This window comes from Diabrotica virgifera, chromosome 3 (assembly GCF_917563875.1).
Source record: "Diabrotica virgifera virgifera chromosome 3, PGI_DIABVI_V3a".
Lineage (NCBI taxonomy): Eukaryota > Metazoa > Arthropoda > Insecta > Coleoptera > Chrysomelidae > Diabrotica > Diabrotica virgifera.
Window position 1 is genome coordinate 188,673,038 of NC_065445.1, and position 21,763 is coordinate 188,694,800.

The following is a 21,763-nucleotide window of genomic DNA, read 5'->3' on the forward strand; positions in this document are numbered from 1 at the left end:
GTCTCCATAATCGTACTTAACCATATACAAATATGTGGTGGATTTGACAAATATTTAAAATATCTCGATAAAAACTGAATTTTCGAAAAAGTACTAAGAGCCAAAAAAGTTTTAAAAATATTGTGTTTAAGTAATGGTACTACAATAACAATTTATTTGGAACGTACACAAAAGTTTGGGGGGGTTTAAAGGAACTAAACCCCCATAAAATTTTTATAGGGTGTCCAAGTTTGGCCATATGTCCATTTTCAATAAAAAATCTTTAATAGTTTTCGATATATTGGAAAAAATCAATTTTCATTTTGTAACTTCAAAGGGTTGTAACTTTTTTCATATGCACATTTGTACTAAGGTAAGTTAGGTTCAATCAAACTATTTTTGGTCCCAGAATATGTGATTAAATTTATGACCTGTATTTTCGTTACACCCTGTATAATGGAACATAAAATATAAATAAAAAATAGGCATGCGATGCGTCAATTATGAAATACGAAAAGCGATTGAAAAGAGACATCTGGATAAATAAGACTGGCAAGACAGAGAAGTCTGTAAAACACATTAAAAGAGAAATTTTGATCATTGCATTTTCTTTAGAACGCTACCACGAACGCTACGAATGTTCAAGACCTGGCCTATAATTTTTTATCGTTATTTATTAAAAATAGGAAAAGAAATTAAACACATCCATTTAAAACTATTAAACATTTTTACAATTAAGATCGCATTAAGCAGTGTACGAACTATCTGAGCAAAGTATATTTCAATCCACAAAGACCGATATTGTTTAACAAAATAAAAGTGAATAGACAACTAACTATTGATTTTTGAGCATAAACGCACAGAAGCTAACGATGGATATAGGGTCCCTTTTGCAGGACACATGTCCTGGAAACCTACAGGGCATGTCAGGATATTTTTTTCTGACTTTACTCAATAGCTTATTGAGTTCCAAATGCAAGTTAGCAAACCCCAATGACTATACAGAAGATTATGCGCCGAGATTGAAAGATGGAGATGAGTTTGACTTTATAGTGGTAGGTTCTGGATCAGCTGGAGCAGTGGTAGCTAATAAACTAAGTGAAAATCCAAACTGGAAAGTGTTGGTGCTGGAAGCTGGAGGTTATCCATCATCAACCAGTGATGTAAGTACAGGATTTAAATATTCTAGTAAAAACATTGTATTTAATTGTTTGGGACTAAACCTCTTTTCAGTTATATTAGATATATTTTTTATTTTCTCCATTCTTCTTATTTATTGCCATTCGTCTTGCTTCATTCCAAGTGGTTCCTCTTCTTATCAGCAGTTCCCCAACTGTTTTGTCCCAGGTCTTTTTAGGCCTTCCTCTCTTTGCCTTCTTCCATGCTTTGGCTTCCCATACTCTTCTAACCTGTCGATGGTCTTCCATACGTTGGAGATGTCCCCACCAACTTAGCCGTTTTTGTTCAATAAATGAAATCAAGGGTTGGATGTTTAACTCTTCCCGTATTACATTATTTCTAATTTTGTCTCTTCTTGTGACTCCCCTCACTCTTCTCAAGTATTTCATTTCGGTGGCCTGTAGTTTACTTTTCTGTCTATTTGTCAATACCCACGATTCGCAACCGAAAGTGAGGATTGGTCTGAATATCGTCTTGTATATTCATCTTGGTTTTCCGTGAAATTTCCCTTTTTCCTATTAAACCCTTGTTCATTAAATAGTAAGTTTTCATAGCTTTTCCTATTCTTGAATTGATTTCCATTTCTTTATCTCCTGAATCTTCTATCTTAGTGCCCAAATACTCAAACATGTCGACTTGTTCTAATTTTCTTCCCTCAATAGAAATGCTCATTTTTTGATTGTCTCCTATCTTCATTACTTTGTTTTTCTTTTTGTTCAAAATCATTCCACATCTTTTTAGTGTTTCATTCCAGATTTCCATATTACTTTGAAGGTCTTGTTCACTTTCTGCAACTACCATCACATCGTCCGCAATTTCGCGCCAATGTGTTTTAAATGCCAATTTTTCAAATCCTGAGAAAACTAATAAGTATTTTTGAAAAATTTAAACGAAGAATGAAAGATTGCATTATTACCGAGGGCCGAAAGTACCTGAAAGCTTCTATAATAATCTGTTGAATAGACGACAGAAGACCACATCCAAAACTATAAAAAAATATACAGGGTGCTACTAAAAAATTAAAGTTTTCTAAAGTTTAACTAAGGGATGAATATTTAGGGGATGATTTTTTTACTACGCCATATTAAGGTGTATTATAAGTAGAATAGATCACTTTTTGTCCCGTTCGAAAATCTCTATTCGTTTAAGAGATATAGCGTGGCTAAATTAGTCTGGAACACCCTGTATAGTCAGGAACATCTTAAACAGAGAAAAGAAAAGCCTATAAACGCCGGATCATCTCGTCCATGGTTTTATGGTCTCATCAAAGAAGATAAGGGAATTTTACAATTTATAATTCACGTCCCATCTGCTCAGCGCGGTAAAGTTCCAACGAGAATGGTTCCCTTCGTACTCCAATCAGAGTAAACATGTAAATCAAAAATGAATATCCATTTTCAATTTCGTTGCAACACGAAACTACAGCCGCATTATATTCTAGTTGAAAATGGTTCATCATCATCAATGGTGCTACAGTCCTATGAAAGAGCCTCGACCTTCCCAAGTCTATTACGCCAGTCAGTCCTATTCATTGCCAACCGTTGCCAGTTTGCTGCGCCTATTTTTCTTCCATTCTCATTTACACCACCCTTTGATCTAAGTTTTGGCCTACCTCTATTTCTACTTCCCACAGGTTGTGACATAAGAATTCTTCTAGGAGTTGTTATGCTGTGATCTTGCTAGATGTCCTGCCCATCTTAGTCTTCCTATTCTTATAAGAGATACTACGTCTTTACCACCAAATATATGTTTATATCTGTGGTATACCTCGTAGTTGTACCTCCTCCTCCAAATACCATTTTCACAGATGCCACCGAATATTCCTCTCAGGATCCTTCGTTCAAATATAAGCAGAAGGTTTTCATCTGCCTTGGAGCTGGTTCACGTCTCTGATCCATATGTCAACACTGGTTGTATAAGGGTTTTGTATATGGTTATTTTTGTTTTTTGATTTAAGTTTCTGCTTCTCATATGTCTACTCAGTCCAAAATAGCATTTGTTCGCTAGGATTATCCTTCGCTTGATTTCTTCCGTCATGACGTTCTCCTTGCTGATCAGGGAGCCCAAGTATGTGAATTTGTCCACCACTTCAAAGGTAGAGTTATCAACAGTGAATTGGTGACCGATGTTTCTGGCTCTATTGTTGGGTGTTGATGCCATCATCTTAGTTTTCTCCTCGTTTACTTTCAGGCCCATATCTTTTGAGGCATTTGAGAGGGTGGTATACATTTCTTCTAGTTTTCGTGTTGTGCGGGCAACTAGGTCCACGTCATCTGCATATGCCAAAATTTGGGATGATTTATTAAAAATATTTCCTCTGTTGTCTATTTGGGCATCTCTGGCCGCCTTTTCCAGAGCTATGTTGAAGAGGAGACACGCCAGCGCATCTCCCTGTCGCAGCCCAACATTCGTTTCAAACGCCTGTGATTGTTCGCCCTGTATTTCGACTTTGCAAACGACTTTACGCATTGTAGCCTTAACCAATCTTATCAGTTTATCAGGGATGTGGAATTCATCCATGGCTTCATACAATTTATTTCTTAGGACACTCTCATAGACCGATTTAAAATCTACGAAAAGATAGTATGTGTCGATTTTGAATTCATTGGTGTTTTCCACAAAGTTAGTATTTCCTTAGCACAAAGATTTGGTCTGTTGTTGATCGACCAGGCCTAAAACCACTTTGATATTCTCCAAGAAGCTCCTCTGAATGTGCACTTAGGCGACCATATAAGATACTCGAAAATATTTTGTAAGCTGTATTAAGGAGGGTTATTCCCCTATAGTTTCTACATTCCAATTGATCACCCTTTTTGTGTAGCGTGCAAACGATTCCAATACACCACTCTTCCGGGATTTGTTCCTCATTCCAGGCTCTCAGTATTATTTTATATATTTGATTAGTCAGAGTAGCACCTCCATATTTAATAAGTTCCGCAGTTGAAAATGGTTATTCATTTTTAAATTTTTAATTATTTTTTGGCTTAACTGTTTTTTTAGATGCCAGCACTTCTATTTAGTGCCTCAGGACAAGAAGATGACTGGCAATACCGAACGGAACACTCTCCACATTCTTGCCTAGGATTCAAAGACGAGCGCTGTATATGGCCAAGGGGAAAAGCTCTAGGGGGCAGCAGCATTTTAAATGCCATGCTGTACATCAGAGGAAACAAAAGAGATTACGATACCTGGGAGAAACTGGGAAATACAGGATGGGGTTGGGACACTGTTAAAGACCATTTTAAGAAGTTGGAAAATATGAAAGTTGAAGGAGTTAGTGACCAGTATGGAAGAGATGGTTATATGACGCTAAATAGATATCATTCAGGTGTGTACTGTATCTTCTCTAACACTAAAAATAGTTTATATTTTATTTTATATTCAGATGTATTTAAAAGAAAAAATAAAAGTAATAGTAAGCAAAAAATACGTAGAATGAACAGTAGAAAAAGTATATTGAATCAAAAGTGAAAGATAGTTTATATGATAGAGATTTTTTGAAGTTATACTTCTTTAGGCGCGTTGGGAGTAAATTTATATGTGCGCAAAATCATCAAAATCTTGGTACCCTGCACAGCTTAAACGCTATACGTCCTCTGATTGGGTAATTACAATGACCTGTAAACAATTGTTCAATATGTCGGTTATTTTATTAATACGTCAATGATTATGGGTAAACAAATTGTATGTAGTATATTAGTTTTTATTGTTGTGAGGACAGACACAAAAAGCAAGTTTATAATTGTAGTGACTTTTTAAATAGTTTTTAAAAGCAACAGGTACGTAGTTTTAAATGTTTCAGTATTGTAATAAAAAAATTAGGACCTACATACCTATTTGGAAAATGTAGGTACCTAATTAGCTAGTGGGTAATGCTTTGATTTACATAATTTGATTACCAATACAATTTATACCAATCTTCATATCTAATAAATTGCTTTTTTAGTCTATATTTTGTTGTATTTTAATATTTTAATTCCGCAAGAATCAAACTTATTTAATTAAACTAAGAGAATAAGCAGCTATCAAAAAAGTTTAAAACGTTTAGTTGCTATATCTTCCCGCATCATTCAAATGTCTCGCTAGCTAAGTTCTGCGTGCGGTGAGTTCAAAATCTAACAACTTTATATACGCAGGTTCAATTCTCAATGCAAATTTTTATTTTTTAAATTTTTTTATACATTTTATGATTGTAAGTATATTTATTATATTTTTTTTTCAGAAAATACGTAGGTATTTAGTTAAAATTTTTGTCAACAATTATTGTTCAGAAATCATTTCCTTGTTTCATTTTTCATTGTGTTTGCGTGTGTTTTATTCTTTTATTTTTTTAATTTTTGGTATTATTTTAATAAAATTTTTTGGAAAGTAGTTAGTATTAAAATTAGTTTAATATTTAATTAAAATATAAATAAACTGTTTAAAGTATATTGATTTCGTTGAACTAATATAATAGAAGTATAACTTCTTACGTGCGTACAAAGTACACACACATTCTCTTTTTATTATTTATTCAATTAACAATACACCTAATCCTAAGACTAATCAGAATTTTACATTTAACTTAATCCACTACTGTACTGTCCTAGGTATTCCCAACGGTTCACCTTCTCTTTACTCCTGACCCCCCGGAGGGAGTGTAGTGGTCGACGTGATGTCGTGTATTGTCCGTCTCCAAAGATCTCTGTCTCTGGTCATTTCTTTTAGCTCATGCATAGGTATTTTGCATATTCCTGTAATTTAATCGATCCATCTTGTTGGGGATCTTCCTCGTGACCTTCGGCCTTCCACCTTTTCTTGTATAATGAGTCTTTCCATGTTTTCTGTGTTGCTCTCATAACATGTACGGTATGCGGCAAAATAAACAGTACTGAAATTCGTATGCCTCAAATTTGTATGTGTCATGTGCCGAAACGTATTGAGTGGTTTCTGAACGTTGTTATAACGTTTGTGAATATCATGTTAATGTTAGGTACTTCAGGATGGTTCTCAGTTTTGCAGAAATTTTTTTTATAGTACTATTATAGTACTATTTTCGATCATACGGAAAAAGTCACGAAGACGGTCCAAGCTTAAAATCAACAATGGTTTTAACAGGACGGGACAATCTGTCACACTGCCAGTGAGTCTCTTCGAATACTGCGAGATCGTTTTGGGTGTTGCAACTCACCAGAACTAACGCCACCGGATGCGTACATATGGGGAATGCTGAAGGGGTCACCGTCTGCCATTTCGGAATTGAGGACTAGAATTAAAGATTTTTTGATTAAAAATAATTATTCATAGTCAAATTTGATTTTTTATAAAAAATTAAGTAATCGTGTGGGAAAAAATAGATATGCCATTTTAATTGCCTATTTGTCCAATTTGTAAAATTCATATTAGAGTTTTCAAAAAGCGTATACAGGGTGAAATTTTTTCTAAGACTAAAACGAACTAATTTTTTAAATCCGGGCCTGATTTTTTTCTAGCTTGTATAAATCAGTTGATTGGGTGGTAACATAAATTAAATATTTGTTCAAAAAAAATTAATTTTTGTAATAAAAGTTATTTTTTTTAAATCTATGATTCACTTTACCAAACTTTTAATTCATAGTCAAATTTGATTTTTTTATAAAAAATTAAGTAATCGTGTGGGGAAAAAAATAAATCTGTCATTTTAATTGCTTATTTGTCTAATTTGTAAAATTCATATTATAGTTTTCAAAAAGCGTATACAGGGTGAAATTTTTTGTAAGACCCAAACAAACTAATTTTTTCGAAGCCGGACCTGATTTTTTTCAAGGTTGAATAAATCAGTTGATTAGGTGGTAATAGTGTAACGACTGACCAAAACAAGAGACACATCGATCTGACCGTTCAAAAATTATGACGAATACAAATTTCTGTCAAAATGCGAAACTCGCCCTGTATATTATTAAACAATGGGAGCAGACACTTTTTAATGGTCATTCGTTATTCGCCATAGGAGCCTCTATACGAGGTAGGAGTATGTACAGTTCCTCATGACTCACCCTGTATGTATGATTATCAGGTTTAAAACGCATACAAATTGTTCAATAGGCTAAAAATGATAACTTAACACTTAACAAACTATAAAGACCCGCTGAACCATACAAAAAAAATAGTCTACTATCACTGCGGAAAAAATCTTAAAATAAACTAGACTGATAAAAATAAATTAGGGTACCGATAGTGTTAGTGCAAAAGATTTATCTGACGTTTTCTGTTTCCGGCACATGCATGGTCAAACGAGATTAATTCAAAATAAACAAAATCGTCGATAACCAGATAAATAATCGACGTACGAAATTCCAATTAACAAAACAAACAAGACCATAATTTAAACTTTAAATATATTTATATATTAACATACGGTCTGGAATAAATTCGATATTTCGTAAACCGGCGACCTTAAGGAAAAATCATGAAACAGGTCGATTTTTATTTTTAAATTGCGATATTTTGCCTATTTTGGCATATATTTTATACGAGTGACGTCATTCATATGGACGTGATGAGGTAATCGATAATTTTTTAAATTAGACTAGGGGTGGTGTGATTGATAGCTCATTAGAAAGGGTATTCAATTCTGTATTCAGTAATATAAATATTAACATAATGATGTTAACATAATAATTAACATAATAATGGTACGGGAGCCCAAGCGGGGATTTTTGCAGTTACTCGAGCGCGTTAGAGTATCATCTGGGGAGAAACCTGGTACCCTGCAGATGTACCTCTACCATATATTGGCTCTTAACACAGGGGAATTCGTTAAGGGGGACCCAAAAAAATCTATCTTTAAAAAAACTCGAAATTGTCAGATTAAGATAAGGTTAGTTAAGTACATACATGTAAAAGAGTGATATTTCAAAAATCTGACGATTTGAGCGGGGCGTAAAGGAAATGGGTGAGTCCCAAAGTTTCACAAGAAAAAAGCGAATATTTCGCGAAATGAATGACAGATCGAAAAATTAAAAAATATGTACTCAATAGTTTTTAAAAATCTATCGAATGATACCAAACGCGACTTCCCGTGGAGAGAGGTTGGGGGTAAATTTAATATTTTAAATACGAATCCCGCGATATTTCGCGAAATGATCATCAGATCGAAAAACTGAAAAATACACTTATTCAATATATTTGAAAAATGTATCGAATGGCACCATACACGAGCCCCCCACGAAGGTAGGGTGGGGGTTACTTTAAAATCTTAAATAGGAGCCCCCATGCTTTATTGCAGATTTGGATTCCTTACGTAAAAATAAGTAACTTTTATTCGAAACATTTTTTCGGATTATGGATAGATGGCGCTATAATCTAAAAAAACGATTGTTGGAAATGGAAAACTAAATTCAAAATTGAAAGTCCCCACTAAAATGGAAAACTTTACTTAACTTTTTTGGTTTTAGGACCTACTCTTCACAACCCAATAGTTCCCCATAACGCTCGAGTGACTGCACATTTAGCATACTTTGCTCCCCTATAATAATTGTTTACACACAGTGTCCAAAAATTTTTTTTAAATTAAATTAATTGACAAAAAAAGAAGAATGTATGTAATTTATTTAATTTACAATACATTTTACTGCTGCCAGAAAACAGAAAAAAAATGATTATTTGACAAAAAAGCATTGTTTATCGCTTAAGAGTAAACAGCGCGTCATCAATATTTTTGTTTTTCGAAAGTTCTGCGAACTTTCAACAGTGAGGCAACAGTTCGTCGGTAATTCGACACTGACAGTGACAATATACTATCAAAACAATAATTTTTATACTCATAGGTTCGCTAAATGTTGCCGAGTCAGTCTCGTTCGATTTCTTGTTATAGAAAATCGATTTTTAGTAGATCCAATGTGACACAAAATCTAGGCATGGGATAAAAAAGTTTATTTCAAGAAAGTGTATTTTTTGTGCTTCTTAATGACGGTACATGCTCCTTTTTGCAATATTTATTTATTTCCAATATTATACAGTAATTTCCACATACTAACATATTTCTCAAATTGGGCTCTGTACCGCCATTCTTTATTATATTACGAATATGTGTGCCAAATATCTCGAACAAAATATTCAAAATTACAGCCGCAATCTTGGACCGCGTTTGTTGCTACCTGTTGATCGCTACTGTTGCCTCTTAAATTAAATGTTCAAACTTCCAAGAGGCAGGTGGTTGGCAGGAGCTGGTTTAAACATTGAATTTAAGCGAAAAACAATGTTTATTTGTCAAATAAATATTTTTTTCTGTTTTCTAACAATAGTAAAATGTAATTTACATACATTCTTATTTTTTTGTCAATTAATTCAATTTAAAAAAAAAATGTTCGACACTGCGTGTAAAGAATTATGTTAAGTGGTATTTTTATTACTGAACACAGAATTGAATACCCTTTCAAATGAGCTATCACACGACCCCTAGTATCATTAAAAAAAATATCGATTACGACATCACGTCCATACGGATGACGTTACTCGTATGAAATATATGCCAAAATTTCCTGTTTTGAAATTTTTCCTTAAAGTCGCCGCTTTACGAAATATTGAATTTACCAGACCTTTTCACCATACTGTATACAGTGCTTTTCAGATAAAACTATCTATCTATTTACGGGTACCATTGTACAATAATTATTCAATTGTAAACGGCATCTGGCCGTATTCCCGTCATCCTTTGCCAAACCCCTCTGTCCAAGGCATCTTCTTCTTGTAAATTGTGGTCATACATCGATCTCCTGACGCTCTCATTCCATGACCTTCGCGGTCTACCCCGCTTTCTTCTTCCTGGTGGTCTGGTCTCCACTAAGTGCACACCTACATTGGATCCGATTTTCTCCGATCAGATCAGATCAGATCAGATCCGATCCGATCCGACAGGCGGTGCCTACATTGGATCCGTCTTTCTCCGATCAGATCAGATCCGATCAGACCGGTTTTCCGGCGAGGGTGCCTACATTGGTTCAGTAATCTTCCGACCACCGACCACCGACAATGAGTTCCGATGAAGATGTGTTAAGGAGATGATGAATTTAATATATTTAAACATGTTAGCTTGCAACCCCCAACTTGCAACCAGTTTGAAACCAGTTTGAAACCAGTTTGCAACCAGTTTGCAACCAGTTTGCAACCAGTTTGCAACCAGTTTGCAACCAGTTTGCAACCAGTTTGCAACCATTTTGCAACCAACTTGCAACCAATTTGCAACTAATTTGCAACCAACTTGCAACCAACTTGCAACTAAAATTGCAACTCAACTTGCAACCAATCGGAATGAAACCAAACACTTCTCGATGAGAATAGGAGAAGCTACTCCCGACGTCGGCCGATATCGGATCTGATCTGATCTGATCGGATCGGAGAAAAACGGATCCAATGTAGGCACTCCCATTTAAAACTATGGGTTTATTTTTTATTCCGACGTCGGCCGACGTCGGATCTGATCTGATCTGATCGGATCGGAGAAAAACGGATCCAATGTAGGCACCCCCATTTAATACTATGGGTTTATTTTCTATTCCGACGTCGGCCGACGTCGGATCTGATCTGATCGGAGAAAATCGGATCCAATGTAGGTGCGGCCTAAAATATTTGTTTAGGCCAACGTTTCAGAACGTAGAACGTTCAGATAAAACTATCTACCTTAAATAACTTTTGAACCCCTGATTTTTAGAAAAAACGCAAAAACACGTCAAATAATACTTGAAGAAAGAGACATTATGTCATGTTTAGGCTTGCCAGGAAAGGCACCATCCCTTAATTTTTGAAGTTATACTTCTTTAGCCGCGATTGAGATTGAGGGTGAATTTATATTAATCTGGGCGCATGCGCACACCGACAGTATGATATTAGTCGTTATACGGGCTCTGATTGGGTGTTGAAATGATCTGTCAATAATAAATAATTGTTCAATATGAAGGTAAACAAATGTATAATATATTAGTTTTATTGTTGTGAGGACAGAAACAAAAAAGTTTATAATTGTGGTTGTAGTGATTTTTAAATAGTTTTTAAAGCAACAGGTACGTAATAATTGTAAATGTATCATAGGTACCTACCTATTTGAACCTGCCAAAATACATAGTATGTAATACTTTTATTTACATAATTTGATTACCATCAAAATTTCTATCAATATTCACCTAATATATTGTTTTCTTAGTCTATGTTTTGTTGTATTTTTTCAATTCTAAATAATTTCAATTCAAAATCAAAATAATTTAATTCAAAAATGCCAAAAGTTTAATCCGTTTAGTTAGTCGATCTTCGCACATAATGACACAGTGTCTCCGTGGCGAAGCGTTTAATGCGAATGAACCCCAATACAACGCCAATACCAACCGCGCTGATAAGTTGGTTCGAATCCCAATAGAAACTTTTATTTTTTATTTTTTTTTTATACATTTTATGATTGTAAGTATATTTATTATATAATTCTATTTTCAGAAAATACGTATTTAGTTAAAAAATTTTCCGAAAATTAATGTTCAGAAATCATTTGTGGCATTTTTAATGTGTTTGTGTGTGTTTTATTCTTTTATTATTTTAATTTTTGGCACTGTTTTAATAAAAATGTTTGAGAAGTAGTAAGTATAAATTAGTTTAGTATTTAAATAAAATATAAATAAAAAGTATATTAATTTCGTTTATAATCATATAATCATATAATAGAAGTATAACTTCTTACGTGCGTACAAAGTACACACACATTCTTTTTTTTTAATGTACTTCCATTTTTTTTTTATTTTATATTTAGATTCCTCTCTTTGTACTGATTTCAAAAATAACACATGATGCTTAAAGTGATTAGTTTATGAGAAATATACATACAAAAGTAAGAAAACTGGATTGAAAAAAATATTTCACTACCAAAAATTTGAACAACAAAAGACTAACTGAAATTTTAAATAATTATTGTTACAATTTTGAATGATTATTGTTAAAATTTTTGCTAGTGAAATGTTCATTCTAAATTTTAGTATCTTCTCCTTCTTCTTCTTAACTCAGGCAAGACTCGTTAGTCTCTGGCACTTGGTCATAAGACCTTTGTACCAAACCCTGTTCTTCTCCTTAAACTTTAATAAGTCCTGTGGCCTCAACGAAGGCCAACAGTATTCTTATTGGTAGTTTTAGGATCTCTTCTGGTTCAAACCTCATTTGACCAGTGAAGTCCTGCCTTACATCACCTAGCACACTGCAATGGCATAGTATGTGTATGGCAGTTTCTTCTTCCATTTCACACTTTCTGCACCATGGTTCATTCACCTTACATAGTTTGTATAAGTGATTTCTTAAACGGCAATGTCCAGTCACCATTTCAGTGACCGTTTTGATCTCTCGTTTGTTGAGGTTAGTATGTAATAAAATTGTTAAAAAAATATTTTTTTCAATCCAGTTTTCTTGAATTTGTATTTATTTTTCTCATTAACTAATCATTTTTAGCATCAAGTGTTATTTTGAAATCAGTGCAAAAAGGAGAATCTAAATAAAAAAAAGAAAGGTGGTAGTTATTTAAAAAAATTAAGAGATGATACGGGTGGTTAGAGGGTGCCTTTCTCGGCAAGCTTAAAAATATGGCATAATGTCTCCCCCTTCAAGTATTATTTGACGTGTTTTTGCGTTTTTTCTAAAAATCAGTGGTTCAAAAGTTATTTAAGAATTCATTTCTATTCTACAATTTTTAGAACTTTGACATTTAAAAATTCTAACTTTTTTCAAACCACAAAACTGTCAAAAGCTTTGTTGTAATTTATTGCTTATATTGTCATCACCATGACAACGCGAAAGTTAAGGATATTTGATTATATGAAAGTGTCCAAAAACAGTGCGAAAAAGTAAATCCCGTTTAAAATACATTGTTACTTCACGCACACTTTAAATCCTTTAGTCACTGCTATCTCTAATGACAGTTTTCACAAACTAAAACCTTATACCATAATATGACAAAGTAGATAAAAGCACTTTATATTAACAATATAGGTTAAATAATTCCTATACTATAGACAACACGTCTTATTATTTTATAGTACTTTTTAAAACAATAGTCAAGCAACAGCTAATTGCTTTTTTGACATACATATATTAATTGTACTTCCATCTTCAAAATGTAGAAGTACCCAAGTACCGGCAATCAAATTTATCTGTTTGTTCTTCGTCTAGTGTATGTTAAGTATTTGTTATATGTTAATTTAAGTTGCCACCATTCAGACAAATGTTAATGACATTCGAGGATACCTTCCTTTTTTGACGAAATGCCCCTGAAGATGCTCTAGGAGTGAAAATATAATTGGGCGAGATTTAATAAAACTCACTGCTCGATAATTGCCTTTTATTTCCGTAAAATTCATATTATATTCGACCACTTCCTATTTTACTTATATTTTTGACTAAGAAGTCTATTTTCGAGGTCCGGCCCTGATAGCGAGCAAATCTTACAGCTTTATATCGGTCCCGACAAATTTATAAATTCAAGTAGTTAAAAGTTGAAATATAATTTAATTGTTATACTGTTTGCAAAATAAAGTTTAAATGTGACAGTGTGTTTAAAAAACCAACGATTCTGTGAGTAAATACAAAATTACATTATTTATATCTAACCATAAAATCAGAAGTTAAAAGGCAATATGTTATCGATTTCAATCCAATTTATCGATTATCGACAACAACTTTTTGCTGATTCAAGTAATTAGGCTGCCGTCAAGTTTTGTTTAGTGGCCAGGTCCGGCTTCGGATCCACTGTTCTAATGCATGTAAATTTTCAACGAGACGATGGGTGAACCGGAGTTGACTACTACTTCATGAAATACACCGACTACGTCACATACCTCTTACTCTCAAGCATTAAACAGTTTTAAACATCCTTTAAAAGACCAAGGTATCATACTCTCAACCATACAAGAAATACAAGTTTTTGAATATGTAAAAGCTGTTGGATCAATAGTACAGCCCAAAAATGTTATTTGGGCATCCAAAATCGCAAACAACCGCATCTGAATCTACCTCTCGTCTACATATATAGTTCACCAATTTCTTAGCTCCCACAAACATGTAATTATTGACGGCAACCAAATTGAAGTAAGAAGACTAATAACTCCTGCCCAGAGATTAATCATATCTAGTGTATCTAATACTATACCTAATAGCATAATTGAAGAGCACCTAAAAACTATGGGTATAAAATCCGTCTCCAACATGACGTTTCTACGAGTAGGCATGCAAGACCCGGAATACAGCCACGTGCTTAGCTTTAGAAGGCAAATCTTCATAAGTCCTTTAGAAAATGAATCGATTCCTGACTCTTTCCTAATTTCTTTCGACCATACATCATATCGAATATACATTTCCATAGACGGTTTAAACTGCTCCAGATGTAAGACGGTCGGACATCAAGATTCTGACTGTCCTTCTATCATCATTAAGTACTCCAATTAATCAAATAGAAACTGACCATCAAGCGAACATACATAACTCTGCCAATGAAGAATATAGTCAGCTAGAAGAACAACCACGAACAGAACACGAAGAAGGTACCCAGATATTAAAGAAACCGGAACCTAACACCACACTAAATCCCAAATTAACATCACCCACAAACGACCAAACTACTTCCTCACAAACAAACAAAGAACGACAGATTTTGTCACAACCACAAATATCCCAAGATTCAATAGCTGAAAGCGATATAAATCCAACATCAAAAAATAAATTTCCAAACGCAGGCCCGATTGAAATAACAACTAATCCACCAATCCAAAAAACTCAGACAACACTCTTAAAATCGACCTAGAAAATAAGACACAGCATATAAACATAGACAAAGCACAAAACAAACGCAAAATCTGCCAAATCTCTCAAACAGCTACTACATCTATAGAGGAACCTACTTTCATAACACCAAAAAATAAAAAAAAAAATAAAATCAGATCAAAATATCGCAACAAAAAAAAACACTGGAGGAAATGCTAAGTTACACTAAAATATTATTTGACAACCCAAACTCCAAGTACCCTATAACTTACGAACAGTTATTAGACTTTTTTGAAAACGGTGAGAACGCAGCAGACCCTTTGAATATCGCAAAAATGTACACAGAAGAGACAACAGAAGTCATAGATCTATTATCTGACATATACCCTTACCTGAAGGACCGAAAAATTAAAGTCAAATGCACTAGAATAAGAAATAAAATAGTAAAGCAAGACATTCACACTGACTTAGACAGCGACGCATCAACAGACACTTATTAATACATCATCTTCAACTCTCTAATTCAATGGAATATAAATGGGTATTATACCCATTTAGAAATGTTAAAATTATTAATTTCAAAACATAAACCTAGTTCAATATGTTTACAAGAAACCAATTTCAAAAATAACAAAACTCACAACTTAAAGAACTTCAATTGTTTCTTTAGAAACCGAGAAAAACGATTTAAAACCACTCTTAAAACAAAAAATAATTCAAAAAAGGCAACAAACTTGGAACAACACCCCATCAAGACTATACAAAGTCAACAAACACCCACATCTTTAGAAACCAAGAATAAAAGACAGAAGAGAACAAGTGATACTTACCCGTCTCCGTACCGGTCATACAAGACTTACTCATGACTACTAACTACAACGCAAAAATAAACCAGTGTGTGAAATGTGCAACAGTGATCTAACGGTAAAACATTTTTTAATCCAGTGTCCCAAATATAACAGTGAACGATGGAAGTATAACATACCCAACTTCCTAAAAGAGGCCCTAGAAGAAAATACAGATACTAAAAAAATACTTTCGTACCTTAAAGACTGTCAAATACTTCAAAAGATCTAAAACCCAAATTGTAACAAACATATTATTAAATGTATATACACATTGTTTATATAAATTATTGTTACATTAACTTAAATGCGCTAATGACCCTGCGTGGTCGATGCGATATTATAATAAAAAAAAAGTCTATTTTTGTCAGATCAGGAGATATAGTGCTGATTATTTCATAGATACTCGCCTACCTATCCATAAATTTGGAAATATTCGGCTGAGGCATTGCCGAACTGATTTGGTAATGGGGAGGTGCTTCATCTTGCTGAAAATATATATCATAGTCGCTGGAACCTATGGGTGTGGTGGTCATCTATAGTATGATCTCTAACAATACCTGTCCATGAATTAACCTTTTCAGCATATTGTGTATGTTCTTCTCTCATCCAGTGACTATTTTCCCTAGACCAATAGCGAAAATTCTGACGATTAGTATGCCCGTGAAGTATAAACGTACACTCATCAGAAAACAAAACATGTTCTAATTGGGTAACATTGCTATCTTTGTTCATAAAAATACTATTCATTGCTATCATTATTTGTTCTCCTATTAAAGTCGTCTTCCATAAATGGTTGACATCAAGCATTGGAGCTGTTTCTCGACTAGAACAGTGGTTTTCAATCTTTTATGTCTGGCGACCCACCTTCTGATGTTTTTTCATATTCGCGACCCATCCCTCACCCATGATGATAGGCTATTCTGTACTCTGTACTTCACTCAGCTACTGTAAGAACCACGCCGCGACCCACCTGAAATCTACCCGCGACCCACTAGTTGGTCGTGACCCAGCGGTTGGGAAACGCTGGACTAGAAGTATGTGGGTTTTCCTCAAACCCAAGTATAGTATCCAATTTGGCACCATCGCCAATTACATTAGCAACTGCTTTTTTATATGCGGTTATTTTATTTCATATCAGTAAACATACGCTGAAATAGTTTTTGCTTAGTATCTCATTATTAAGACCAACTTAGAAATAAGAATAATTATTGAGTATGTTGTAGCAAATTAATTGCAATAAATCTGAAAAAATTTAATATTTCCAAAACAGTTAGTCCGAAACAAAAAAATTTAATAATATGCAGGGTGTTGTATTTAAAATAAGAAAGTTGGTATTGAGCACCATTACATGACACGCCCTGAAAAGTTTGTTATTGACTACTTCACTAGACTGTTTTTAACTGATAAAACGTCATAGCAACGCATCGTTTCCTACTGACAAAACTCCTTAGCGACGTGATTTCTCAGCGACAAAATTATGACAGATCCGTCACGAAAGTGTCTGGTAATAACAAATAAATAAAGATTATATTTCGTTGATATGGTGCATTAATTGTCTCGTGAAATAGTCTTGTCGAATATCATTCGAGAGAAAATTATTTACCGGCAAAATTTTCTCCTGGTTTCATTCAAGTTCGTTGCCTTTTGGTAATTTTCGCTTATGATATTTTGACAAAATCACTCGACTGACGTCTCGTGATTTAAGTCAAAATTTAATTCGCGAAAATTGCCAGGCAACAAACTTTCATACCAGTCGAAAATATTGCTAAAATTGCCAGGCAACAAACTTTCATACCAGTCGAAAATATTGCCGGCAAAATTTTTTCTCTTGTGATATTATATACGAAAAAATACACAACTTATAATAGTGCAGTCACTGAAGGTTTTCACCTCCGATTTCGTTGAACCTCCATCTATTTTCATGAAAATTGGTGAGTAATTAGAGGATACCTCAAGGAACAAAGGTGACATGATGCCAACTTGCGCTTTTACCCTGGGGGTGGATGCCACCCCTTCTTGGGGGTGAAAATTATTTTATTAAAAATATTACCATAAGTCGATAGAGGGACAAATTATAAGCAAAATTTGTCATATAAAGTTATTAAAATAAATCAACACTTTTTGAGTTATTAAAGACCAAAGATTTTATTTTTTCGTAAAAAAATGCATGTTTTAAATCGATTTTTCATGTATAAATCAAAAACTATAAGCTTTTACAAAAAAGTTATTATTACTGAAATTGAAGATAATAAAAAACTTAATACATTCATTACATAGAGAACTAAACTAATGTTAGTTCAAAGTGAGTTATTGGCAATTGAATGTGTATTTTTTTCGACGAGTACTCAAATCTAAGTATTCAAGCTTAAATAACGGAAAAACGATGCAATGTATAAAATATTCCTACTAAATATTTGTCAAAGTACTTCGAAATACCTATCAATTAAGCTTCAGAACAAGGTAACAGCGTCAAAATTAAGCAAGTTATAATGCAAATAAAAGCACCGTTTCGAATTTTTTAGGAAAAAGTGAAAAATAAAACATACGCCATTTCCACAAAAATGAAAATTTATAGTAATCCTTACAAGAAATTCTTTATATTAGCATAAGTAATGTTTTAGATAATTTTGACCGGTTTAGAATGCATATTTTTGAAAAAAAGATATAATTTAAAAAAATCATACTTTTTAAAATTATTGTAATTCTCATATTCTTTTGATAATAACGCCAAAAATACTCAATATTCGTAAAAAATGATATATAACCAAATTTTATTTTTTTCTGTGCCAAATATTTTACCTGTTTTACTATTTCTATAGGGTAAAAAATAACCGAGATAGAAACATTTAAATCTTAAATTTTGCTGTGGGAACCATGCAACCGGGGTCATTTAACCTTTTATTTTTAAAAAAGTAAGGGGTATAAAAGATTAGTTTTAACGTGCTTAAATAGCACTTGGAATTAACTTTTAAACAATTTTTAGATGAACCTGATATCGTAAACATGAACGAAGTTATTAAAAAAAAAACAATAACATTTTTGGGAAAATATTTTATAAGAGAAATTTTGAAAAAAATTTGGAGCATAAATTTTAACGCTATCAACATGTTCGGGGGCTCATTTGATAGATATTATTAAGTACTTTGACAAATGTTTAATAAGTTTATGTTATAAAATGCATCAATTTCCCGTTATTTCAGTTTGAATACTTAGACTTTTTTACTCGCCGAAAAAAATATACATTCAATTACCTATTAACTTTATTTATTATCACTTTTAGTTAACATTAAAAGGTTTTTCTAGTAAGGAGTTTATTTCATTTTTTATTAGCTTCAATTTTGATAATAATAAATTTTTTGTAAAAACTTACACTTTTTGAGTTATTGATGAAAAATTGGTCAAAAACATGCATTTTTCTCAAGGAAAATTACAATCTTTGATCTTTAATAACTCAAAAAGTTTTGATTTATTGTAATAACTTTATATAACAAATTTTGCTTGAAATTTGTCCCTCTATCGAATTATGGGGTTATTTTTAATAAAATAATTTTCAACCCCGAGAAGGGGTGGCATCTACCCCCAGGGTAAAAGCGCAAGTTGGTACCAAGTCACCTTTGTTCCTTGAGATATCATCTAACCACTCACCAATTTTCATGCAAATCGATGGAGGTTCAACGAAATCGGAGGTAATAGCTCATATCCACCTTCAGTGACTCCACTATAATACCAATCGGCTGGTTGGGCAACTTTAACCTTTAATTTTGTCATTGTTGTATCTCTGTATTATTTATGATTTAATTTTTTATCACCGCTAATATACCTTTGGTTTTAGATCAACCAATTGTCGATACGTTACACGAAGCCTTCAGAGAATTGAAATATCCTCAACTACAGGAGGAAAACCCGGAGAACCCCCTAGGAACATTGATAGCTTTTCAATGTATCAAAGATGGAATTAGATTTAATACAGGAAGAGCATTTCTGGGTCAAGTTAAAAGCAGAGCAAACCTCCTGACTGCTCTACACTCTTTTGTTCAGAAAGTCACAATAGATCCAAAAACTAAATCAGCAACTGGAGTACAAGTCAAAGTGGGCGGGAGAATAATAAACCTTAAAGCTAAAAAAGAGGTTATAGTTTCTGGTGGAGCTATCAACTCACCACAGCTGTTGATGTTATCTGGTGTAGGCCCCAAAGATCATCTCCAAAAAGTGAAAATCGATCTCATCAAAGATTTGCCAGTTGGTGAACACTTAGAAGATCATCAATTCCACGTCGGATATTTCGTAGAGCTGAATCCTGAAATACACTCAATGGACAATCAGTTGGATACGATCTATAAGTACTTTGCTCGCCAAGAAGGAATATTAGGAACCATCGTGATCACCAATTTCATGGATTTCATAAACACCAAACATGACTCACCTTATCCAAATATTCAACATCACTATATTCTGTACCCTATTAACGATAGTTATTCGGCATCAGCGTTCCCAACATCAATTGGACTTAAAGACGAGATCTTGGCAAATATAAATGATGGGATTAAAGAAAGGCCACTCCTACAAATTTCCTCTACACTACTAAATCCAAAATCTCATGGAAAAATTATGCTAAAAAGCAGCAATGCCCAAGAAAAACCTTTAATATATTCTGGATATTATTCAGATCAGAATGATGAGGATATGACAGTGATGCTAGAATCTTTAAGGTAAAATATTCATTCAATAGAAATACAATAAAGTTGTATTTCTATTATATTTCTAAAGCTACTATTTTACTGAGATCTGACCAAGACACAATAAGGTTATAACTGAGTACTACCATAAGGTTCTTCTTCTTGTTTAGCCCATTTCTATCCAAGTTTGGACATAGGCCTTCCCCAAATCTTTTCATATCTGTCTGTCCTTGGCTGCGCTCTTCCTGTGAGTTCCTGCAGCTTTTGCAATATCGTCCTTCCATCACATCTGAGGTCTTCCTCTTCTTCCTGTCCACGGTCTCCAGTTTTTTATTTCAGCATTCCATCTTTTATCTTTCTGTCTCGCATTGTGGCCCGCAAATCTCCATTTTAACCCTGTTATATGTTCAGTTACATTTTTTATTTTTGTTTTCTCTCTTATCCATTTGTTTGATTTTCTGTCTTGCAGTTTTATTCCCAACATGGATCTTTCCATTTTTCTTTGAGTTATTTATATTTTGTTTATATTGGCCTTTGTTAATGTTCATGTTTCTGGGCCATACGTCAGAATAGGAAGGATACACTGATCAAATACGCGAGTATTGCATTTTAGGTACTGTTGTATCTTTGTGCTTTTTAATATCCATCTTAACTTTCCAAACGCTGCCCACGTCAATCTGATTCTTCTTTGTACTTCAATTGTTTGGTTCTCTTTATTAGCTTTGATTATTTGACCCAGGTATATATATGTATTCGTCAACAACCTCAATATTTACGTTATTTATATTTATTATGTCATTTGTATTTGACTTGATTTATGTTTCACTCTTGTTCATTTTTAATTCTATCTCTCTGGCTTGTCCTAGTTGAGTCAGCATTGTGGCTAATTTTTCTTGGTTGGTTGTAATAAGAACAACATCATCGCAATATCTGAGGTGATTGAGTTTTTTCCGTTTATGTTGATACCTCATGTCTTCCCATTCCAGTTCTTTAAAAACGTCTTCCAGAGCTAAGGTGAAGAGATTTGAGGATATTACATCTCCTTGTCTTACACCTCTAGAGATTGCTATCGGATTAGTTTTGTTTGTTTTGTTTTCCCATTTGACTGTCATAGTTGCTGTTTGATAGATGTTATGTAAGAGTTACCTGTACCTGGAGACTATTCTGCTGTTATTTAGACTTTTTCTATCGCTCATATCTCGACACTATCGAACGCTTTTTCATAGTCTACAAAAGCTAAACATAAATCTAGGTTGTATTCATTTGCTTTCTCTATCAATATTTTCATAGTGAGGAGATGATCTATGGTACCTACTAAACCCTTTTCTGAAATCTTAT

At 33.5% G+C, this 21,763-nt stretch overlaps 1 protein-coding gene across 2 annotated transcripts in view; it reads left to right on the forward strand.

The window, feature by feature from the left end:
* The window catches only part of LOC114329237 (glucose dehydrogenase [FAD, quinone]-like), a 131,860-nt gene that overhangs the window by 104,434 nt on the left and 5,663 nt on the right, over positions 1 to 21,763 (forward strand). For both annotated transcript variants that reach the window (XM_050647094.1, XM_050647095.1), the window contains exons 2-4: positions 964 to 1,142; positions 4,159 to 4,486; positions 19,582 to 20,458. In XM_050647094.1, coding sequence (XP_050503051.1) covers positions 964 to 1,142; positions 4,159 to 4,486; positions 19,582 to 20,458 — 1,384 coding nt within the window. The remainder of the gene's footprint in view (positions 1 to 963; positions 1,143 to 4,158; positions 4,487 to 19,581; positions 20,459 to 21,763) is intronic.